General features: G+C 45.6%; 1 protein-coding gene across 1 annotated transcript in view; it reads right to left on the reverse strand.

The window, feature by feature from the left end:
* Window positions 1-6,739, reverse strand: part of ATP6V0A2 (ATPase H+ transporting V0 subunit a2) — a 36,447-nt gene extending 29,708 nt beyond the window's left edge. The window contains exons 1-2 of the mRNA XM_024758584.1: window positions 6,415-6,739; window positions 1,266-1,344 (exon numbers count right to left, since the gene is read on the reverse strand). Coding sequence (XP_024614352.1) covers window positions 1,266-1,344; window positions 6,415-6,531 — 196 coding nt within the window. The 5' untranslated portion in view covers window positions 6,532-6,739. The remainder of the gene's footprint in view (window positions 1-1,265; window positions 1,345-6,414) is intronic.
* Window positions 6,740-9,874: the final 3,135 nt, after the last annotated feature.

The raw sequence follows: 9,874 nt of genomic DNA on the forward strand, positions 1-9,874 counted from the left end.
TATTTTGGAGAAATGTTAACTAGTTATTTTATTAGAAAGAGAAAGAGAGAAAGAAAAAGAGAAAGAAAGAAAGGAAGGAAGGAAGAAAGGGAGAAAGGGAAGGAGGAAGGGAGAAGGGAGGAAGAAAAGCGATGATGTCTTACCCATAAGATAGCAAAGGAAGCACTGGGTTTAACAGCTTTCTGGAAATGGATGTAAATTTTTTTAACCTATTTTTTATACCTAAATTTACTTGAGAGTTCATTTTCTTTTTAAGTCTGCATTCTTTTTGAAATAGTCTAAGCTACAGGAAGTCCTGGACAAGTCTAATGTGTTGTCACTCCTGCCCCGCCTTTGAAAACTCATTCCAAATATACGACCTGTCCAATGACTTATATATATGGCAAGGATGGGGATGTGGTATCACCCTACCCTACATGATCCACACAAATAACTGGGACCTCAAACAATATGCAGACGACTAGACTTCAGATGACTAACAGGTTTCTTTTGATCTTAAAAATCCCCAATTAAAAAATATAAAATCCACAATAATTAACTGCTATTAGAAATCATTCCAAAAGTCATCTTCTCTCCCCTCCTCAACACTCTCACTCCCAGGTTTTTCTGTTCATCCCTCTAAAAACAAATTTGGTACTTTAGACAATTACTGGCATCGTTCCCCCCCTCTCTATTTCAGTCAGAATTTCAAGGTTTGAATTGATAAAAGACTATTTTATTTTAGGCTAAGATGTTAAAGGTTTTACGGCTGAGTTTTAATGGTTAACAGTCAGAGAACACTGATCTCTGCAAAGGAAGCCCTGAAAAAAAGGAAATTATAACCAATGTATCTGCCATTTCCTACCTCCCCTGTTCTCTGATATAATTTTAAGTAATCTATTAATGTGTGTACAATGTTTTTAAGTTATAATAGATTACAAGGGATTGGTAAATAAATTATAGCACATTAATACCATAAAATACTATGCAACCATTATAAACAATGATGAGTCAATCTGTTTATTGACATGAAAAGATGTTAAAGTACCATCAAATGAGAAACAAAGCTAATAACAAAATAACCTGACCATTATGTATGTAAATCCTTACTTTTATAGATGAACAGTAAAAAAATATATAAACCTACATAATAGTGAATACATGAATGGTGAGAATATGGACGACTTCTTTTTTCCTTTCTACTTGTCTAGATTTTCTAATTTTTCTAAAGTGAACAAGGTTTACTTATATAACAATAATTATTTAAGTTATTAAAATAAACTTACCCAATATTCGCTCCAGTTCTTCACACCTCTTCACCTCACCAACAAATTTTCTTTGGAAAGAACTTACATTCTGGTTCAGCTGAGAAAAAGATGAAAATTTTGCTTTGAATTTTCTACAATTTAAAAATAAACTTGATTTTATAAATAAAATATGATAGTCAAGGGTTTGGGGGGAAGCACATCCTTGTATACTACTGAATAGGAGTATAAACTGACACATCTTTTCTGGAAAGCGATTTGGCAACTGTCACCAAAAAAAAAAGCCTGAAAAGTATCCTCTGGCCCAGAAATACCCCCTGAAGAAATTCAACCTAAAGGAACAAACTATGGATACGGACCAAAATGTATCTAAAAGAGCATCCACCTCAGGGATAGAGAAAAAATGCTTAACAGTGGAAAACTGGTTAAAGAAATCACAGTCTACATCCACACTGGGGAATACTACTCAGCAGTAAAAAGGAACAAACTGACAAAACAACAGCACAGAGGATGTTCAGAAACATGATGTAAATGAAAGACACAGAAGACCACATATTGTGTGACTCCATTTCTATGAAATGTCCAAGAAAGGAAAACCTAGAGGCAGAAAGTAGGTTAGTGATTGCCTGGGTCTTGGGGTAGGGAGGGGGATGACCTGTAAATGAGCATAAGGGACCTTATTGGGATGACGTGACGGCCTAAAACTGGATTGTGGCAATGGACGTGCTACTCAGAAAATTTTCTAAAAACCAACGAATTGTACACTTGAAATGGGAGAATTTTATGATATACATCAATAAAGTTGGATAAAAATTATGGTTCGGTAATATAACTGATTACTATGCACTTATTAAAAAGTATGTTTTAAATGATGAGGTATTTGATTATATTAAGAAATTATTATTAAAATTTTTAGGTATGATAATGGTATGTGGTTATGATTTTTTTAGGGTCCTTACCTTTTAGAGATACTTATTGAAATATTTATGAGTGAAATTATACAACTGGGATTTGCTTCAAAATGATCTTGTCTGATGGGTGGGGTTTTTTGGGGTTTTTTTGGACCACACGGCTTTTGAGATCTTAGTTCCCCAACCAGGGATCAAACCCGGACCCGGAAGTGAAAGCGCCGAGTCCTAACCACTGGACCGCCAGGGAAGTCCCACCATTGGTTTATAATATGGGTCCACAGTTCACTGTTCCCATATACTCTCCCCTTTACTTAACATCTTATCAGGACTTCCCTGGTGGCGCAGTGGTTAAGAATCCTCCTGCCAATGCAGGGGACACAGGTTTGAGCCCTGGTCCGGCAAGATCCCGCATGCAGCGGAGCAACTAAACCCACGAGCCACAACTACTGAGCCTGCGTTCTAGAGCCCACGAGCCACAACTACTGAGCCCCTGTGCCACAACTCCTGAAGCCCGCGCACCTAGAGCCCGTGCTCCGCAACAAGAGAAGCCACCGTGATAAGAAGCCCGCGCACCGCAACAAAGAGTAGCCCCTGCTCGCCACAACTAGAGAAAGCCCGTGTGCAGCAACGAAGACCCAACACAGCCAAAAATAAATAAATTTATTAAAACAAAAACATCTTACCATATAAAGCTTAAAACCATAAAAAAATTGTAAAACAATATTTAATAAAATGAGGAAATTAGTCATGCATGATTTGTGTGTGAAAAAAGACTAAAGATATTATCAGTGTGGCTCCTATTATCTAAAAATACCTATGTACATACATTTTAAAATATTACTAGAGGGCTTCCCTGGTGGCACAGTGATTAAGAATCCGCCAAAATAAATTTATTTTTAAAAATTAATAATAATATTAGAAAAATAATGTTTGATTGGACAATATGAACCAAAAAGGTAAAGTGTTTGTTTCTAGGTAATGGGATCATGGAAATTAGTATCTCATGCTTCCCAAATTTCCCACAATGGACGTATATTACTTTCACAATTTTTTAAATTACAGTAATCATTCATGTTGAAAGGCATTTGGGGCAAGGATTTTACCTTCACTCCGTGCAGCATTATACTGGGCACTCTCAAAAAGGAGAATTAGAAACAGCTTGGCATGAAGCTGCTTGAACAACCTGAGAATGTCTATCCCAACGGCTTGGTTCTTGTTCAGTTTTTGGAAATTTTTTTTTAAAGAGTTAACCAGAAGAAAGATAAAAATTTGAATTTCACTTGTTTGTCACATTCGCATTCATTTCTGGAAGTCATATTAATCCAAAGTAGTAACCACTTTCGAGTCCTAATGATTCAGACACAATCTATCTCAATAGAACTAAGAATGAGCAGAGGAAGCTACCCATCAAAAGCTGTCTATTAATGACATGACTTCTCAGTTTCACTGTCTTTTTCGTCAATATCAAACACTAACTCAAATTGGACCCTATGGTTCCACATATAGAATCTTCACGAAGAGGCAAATTTCTGTGGCAACAACACACACGATTGGATCTGACATCCACCGTCACCATCTTACACAGTACGTTAACTGGTTTTTTCTGTTGCATGGTTTCTTTTATAAAGTTTTGCTTCTATTTTCTTTTTAGGGAGGCAACAGCACCTTTAATTCCAGCCTAACGTTATAAAGTACATTTTTATTTATTTATTTATTTATTTATTTTTGGCTGTGTTGGGTCTTTGTTGCTGTATGCAGGTTTTCTCTAGTTGTGGAGAGCCAGGGCTACTCTTTGTCACGGTGCGCGGGCTTCCCGTTGCGGTGGCTTCTCTTGTTGCGGAGCACAGGCTCTCGGCGCGTGGGCTTCAGTATTGCAGCACGCGGGCTCAGTAGTTGTGACTCGCAGGCTCTAGAGTGCAGGCTCAGTAGTTGTGGCGCACGGGCTTAGTTGCTCCGCGGCATGTGGGATCTTCCCAGACCACGGATCGAACCTGTGCCCCCTGCACTGGCAGGCGGATTCTTATCCACTGCGCCACCAGGGAAGCCCTATGAAGTACATTTTAGTGCAGATTCGTTTTAACACTAACATTTAACCTAGAAAAACCAGCAGAGGCTGCCTGGTGCTGTTGTGACTGGTATGCACGCCACCCATCTTCCCACTCCAGCAGCTAATGGACAAAAGGTGAACGCTGTCCTCAAATTCCAGACCCTTAGAAAAGAGAGATGGACTTGCCCTTCACTGAGTCCTACTGGTGAGTTGAATAACCTTTCTTTTCCAGGTCTTCTCTTTGGCTGTCACTACAGAAACCCTTGCCCTGCCTCCTCTCCCTTAGAAGGATCACTAAAAGGAAAGGCGGAAACTCTCCAGCCTGTGCAAATCAGAAAAGACGGACGTCAGGGATCCCACCTGGTGAGCGCAAAGTCAGGAAGAAATTCCAGAAGAGCAGAAGTGTCAGGTAACAGAGCTTTCTGCACTAGCACCGGTGCTGCTTGACAGTCATCCCAAAGACAGACAGACAGACACACACACACACACCCCTGAGCTCCGAAAACCTAGCATCACACAAAGAAGAGCTCATTTTAACACGGCAGCTTTATTTTACTTCTGGAAAAAGATGAACTGCACTTTCTTTTTCTTTCCCCAATTTTCAGTTTAAAAGAATCCCAAGTGTCCCCTACTACCTAATGTAATGGCACTCAATGAAACTTGCATCTTTGCGGTAATTAGGGTGTTTGTTCAAACCTCTCAGATTTAAGCTTGATTTAAGCCTCTTGGCCTGAGTACTAACAGGATGGAAGAAATCTACCTGTTATAAAGAAGGAAGCCCATTTCTCTCACAACTGTTTCCTGAATCTTTCGGGTGCTACGAAGTCACAGCTCAGCACAGCAGCACCTGCCAGCGAAGTGGGCACCGCGTGCTGAAGCCCAAATGGCTCCAGGAACCAGGAAGAGCTGGGCCTTCTCTGCAGCCTCGCCTCCCACTCAGGAGTTTCTCTCTGACCTGGCAGTTGCCTTGTGAGGCCAACCCAGGGATCAACGACACCAGATCTTAGGTATGGGTGGTTCCCTCTTGAAACTAAGGAGCCCTCAGAAAGACGAAGGGAAACCAGAGGAGATGAAAGCTGGGTCCCAGGAAATAAAATGTTCATCCAAGTGAATTCCAGTTCAATTAGCAAAGGTCCTGCTTCATAATCTCCCTTTCACACTGCTCTTTTCCTTCAGGGCACTTATCACAGTTCATAATCAGTGTGTCTCTCCTACATTGTGAGCAACAAAAACACAGGGACTTTGTCCACCCTGCTCACCCCTGAGTCCCCAGCACCAAACTCAGTGTCTGCGACAGAGCAAGCACTCAATGAAAGCTTGTTCATTCATTCCACAAAGGCATACTAGTGTCCACAAAGTCAGGGACTGTACTCAGGAATCAGGAATAAACAAGGCAGGCAAGGCCATTACCCCACACCCCGGGGGGGCTGCCAGTCCACGGTGGAGACAAACAATAAATAAACAGATATATAAACAAGGGTTTATTACTACTTGCTGGGAAGACAGGTCTCATTCAACAAATTCTGACTGCACTCCAACTCCTTCCTAGGCAGTGCTATGTACATCATCAGGTATCGGTGACCAAAAACGACAAAAATCCCGCCCCTCAGGAGCTTACGCCAAATTCATTCCCAGTTCAGGCTCCTGGCTCTTCCAGTTCCCTCCACCTGGGACCTTGTTCCCCCACATCTTCCCAGCGCCGGCTCCTGCCCATTCAGGTCTCAGCCCAAGAACACTTCCTCAGAGAGACCTCTCTGACCACCCCCAACTGAGGCACTATCTCATCCCCCCGTTTTACTTTCTGTATAGCAAACATATTCCTGTTTACGTATTCATTTGCTTAATATTTCTCACGTTCCCCCTGCCCCGTAAGTTCCAGAAGGGCTCCAAGAGGCCTTATCAGATTTGTTCTCCCGCTTAGCCCAGTGCCTGGCCCAGAGTCGGTGCTCCGAAGCATCAGATGGCACGACCCGAGTGGACCAAGACGACGCGGAGCGTTCCTAACTAACCCGGCCTGGGCGGCCGCGGACCAAACATTCGGCGACCCTCGGCTCGGGCCCCGCTCTGCGGAAGTTCTGGCCGGAAAGTGGACCTCAGCTTCCCCGTATGGTAAATGGGCGCCCAGGCGCCCACGGAAAGGAGGCCCGAGCGAAAGCCTCGATGCGGGAGTTCCGCGGGCAGGTGCGGCCCGCATCTCCCGGGCGACACTCACGTCTCGAAACTGGACCAGGCCCTTCTCGCCCAGGGCGCTGAGGCACTCGTAGGCCGTGCCGGACTGCAAGAAGAGCTGCGCCAGGCACATGGTCTCGCTCCGGAACAGGGACCCCATGGCTGGCCGGCCCGCGCCCCCGCGGGGCCCGAAGGGCGGCAACGGCTCCGGGCCGCGCGGGCCCGCACGGTCAGCTGGGGCGGCCCGGAGCTCGGGCTTCTCCTGCGGCCTGGCCGTAGCCCCGCACCATGGGACTCCGGTCTGCACCAACCAGCCCCGGTCCCGCCGCCGCGGACGCCGCTCCAGGCGCAGCCAGAGCCGCCCTCGAGGCCCCGCCCCCTGGCTACAGCCGGTTCCGGTTCCGCCCCCACCCCTCCGCGCTCTTGCCCCCACCACCACCACCCACCCCGCCGGCCGAGCAATGGCGCCCGGAGTTGCGGACGACGGCAGCGCAGGCTGCGGGGCCAAACGGCGCAAACCCGGCGGCATTGCGGGGGGTCACGGAACCTGTCCGGACTCCGACCAAAAGCTGCCACTCGCTCCGCTGTTCACAGCTTTTTAAAAGGAGTTTTACTGAGTTTACGTGCCATAAAGTTCACCGGACTAGAGTATACAATTTTGTGATATTTAGTAAAGTTACAAAGTTGTGCAGCCATCGTCACGATCAATTTTAGAATATTTCCATCAACCCCAGAAGGATTCCTCCTGCTCGGCTGCAGTCAATCCCCTTCCCGTCCCCAAGCTCCGGGCAATCGCTAAACAACTTCTTCTCCATAGATCTGCCTGTTAGGATATTTCCTATCAACAGAATTACACCCTGTGCGGTGTTTGCAGCTAGCTCCAGCCGCTGGCTTTTCTCTGGGGTCCTGGCCTGTGTGCGGACCAGAAAGCAGGGTCTGATGCCAGGCTGCTCTTGCCTTATACGCTCCTGCACACAGCAGCTACAGAGATCTCTGGCAGGACGAAAATGGGATGTGAGCCTACTGAAAATCCTCTGGCTTCTCCCACCGCGTTCGGAGTAAAATCCAAACTTTTCACTACGGCCAGCAAGACCCCAGCGGGTCTGGCCTCTGATTTCCACAAGCCCTGGTCTCCACCTGCCTGCCCTGGGCTCCCTTTGCTCCCCTACTCCTTCTTTCTTTCTCTTTCCAGGTGGGTGCACTTGAACTTGCTGACCCTTCCCCTGTCTCTGCCTAGAATACCCTTCTCCCAGACCTCAAAATTAGCTCCTACAAGTCTCAGCTCAAATGTCCCTGCCTCTGAGGGGCTGTTCCTGACCAGTAGCGGGAGTAGCCCTACCACCCCACTCCACCACAGTCCTGTTTTATTTTCTTCATAGCACCTACCACTGTCTGACATTATCTTCCTTTATTGCGGGTTTTCTCCCACTGGAAATGTAAACTCTGGACAAAACAAGTTGCCTGCCATTTCAGTAAACAGAGGATGTTGCAGCCATCAAGCCCTCAGCCACTGCAGCTGCCCCCAGTCGTTCACCCTGCGGGGATTCAGAATGGAGAGAAACAGGATACTGACCCTACATAGTTAAGATGCATATCAAAGGAAAAATTTTCCATGACCCCAGACTCTTGCATCTTCCCATACATAGAAAAGCACTAAAATCCTTAATTTGTGATGACTGTTTTTTTATGATTAGCAGTAATCTTTTGATGTTCAACTACTTTTTTTTTTTAAACAGAAACTCCTGGCTCTTCCTTTACCTCTTCCAAACAGCTCCTCAGCTGAGAGGCTGCTTTCCAGAGCTGTAGTCCTCAGTAAGATCCCCAAATAAAACAGAATTCTCGGGACTTCCCTGGTGGCGCAGTGGTTGCGAGTCCACCTGCCGATGCAGGGGACACGGGCTCGTGCCCCGATCCGGGAAGATCCCACATGCCGTGGAGCGGCTGGGCCCGTGAGCCATGGCCGCTAAGCCTGCGCGTCCGAAGCCTGTGCCTGCAACCGGACAGGCCACAACAGTGAGAGAGGCCCGCGTACGGCAAAAAAAAGAAAATAAAACTCTCAACTTTCAGATTGTAGGTTTTTTTGTTTTTTTTCAGTCAACAGCTCCACTGGACGAGGGGCACTGTCTTGGTATCTCCAGTGCCCAGCACAGTAGCCACTCAATAAATACTTCCCAAATGCATATATGAATGTATAAGCTTAGAAAAGGCAAAACCATATAGTATGCTCCCCCCCCCTCCACCCCGTTCTACTGCCAGAGTTTTTCCCTTCTTGCGTACAAATTCACCCTAACAAAGCCCACAAAATCAGGCTAAATTACCTGTCATTTGGAAATTTTAAGTTAACTTTCCAGAGCTAGTTATACTAACTGCCATAGAAAGACTTTCTGAATCTCTGCAATGAGTCAGTTGGGTATTTCGTTTTCTTTGACAAAAAAAGACAATTTCAACTCCTAGTGGGTGTAATCACCTCAACCCACAGAGATCCACATCAAAGAAAGAGGCAGAGCGGGGAGAAATCCAGTGTTTCCACGGTGTGATACAAACAGTGGTACTTGGGGGGAGGGATTTCTTATGTCATTTGTTACATGTTTAATATGAATTAGGAAAAATAGAACTAGATTTGTAGATTTAGAGGGGAAGGAATATTTGAAACTCCTCTGGGCAAGAATGCTGAGCGAAGATGCAACAGCCAGGAATTCCCTAGCGGTCCAGTGGTTGGGAATCTGCACTTTCACTGCCGAGGGCCTGGGTTCAATCCCTTGTTGGGGAACTAGGATCCCACAAGCCGCACGGTGCGCCCCGAAAAAAACAAACAAAATGCAACAACACAACATAGGTAGCATCGGGATGTCAGGAGGCACTCAAAATTCAATCAAGCAGAGTGAGAGGGAAGAGACCCGCTTTTCAAAATTCAGTTTATCCACGGTGCACAAAGTCCATGTGAAACGATGACTACGTTTATCTGGCCCACAAAGAAACCTCACTGGACGTGGCCGTGTGGCCGCTCTTGGGCTGTGGTGGGAGACGTCCGTTCTGCTTCCCTGCTTCCCTCCCCCGGCTGCCTCGTGCTGTCTGTCCCCCAGGGGGCCCCAAGAGGAATTTCTCTCAACTAGGAAAAACTGTCCTTCCTTGAAAGCCAGCTTGTTTTTTAATCGATGGGCCCCATGATTCCTATAGCTAATCATATTTTGGTTTTTTGGCAAACTGAACATTACATGAGGGACCTGCCTTTGCTAAATGCAAGGTCTTTGGCGTACTGTCTCGGGGGCTTGTGTTCTCTCCTAGTTCTGTTTACTTACCTAGTCATGTCCCCCTCCTGCAGCCCCCCCCATCTTGCCTCATCCATTTTCTTAGACTTTTGCACTAATATACACTTTTAAAGGCTTTAATACATTCTTAATCCTGTCTTTGGAACAGTGGGAACTAACCGGATCAACATAAATATATTAAAAATTAAAAGACTGACTCTCTATGGTGCAAATAACATTTGGACCAAAACTCCT

The sequence above is a fragment of the Neophocaena asiaeorientalis genome, unplaced genomic scaffold (assembly GCF_003031525.2).
Source record: "Neophocaena asiaeorientalis asiaeorientalis breed wild unplaced genomic scaffold, Neophocaena_asiaeorientalis_V1.1 scaffold77, whole genome shotgun sequence".
Lineage (NCBI taxonomy): Eukaryota > Metazoa > Chordata > Mammalia > Artiodactyla > Phocoenidae > Neophocaena > Neophocaena asiaeorientalis.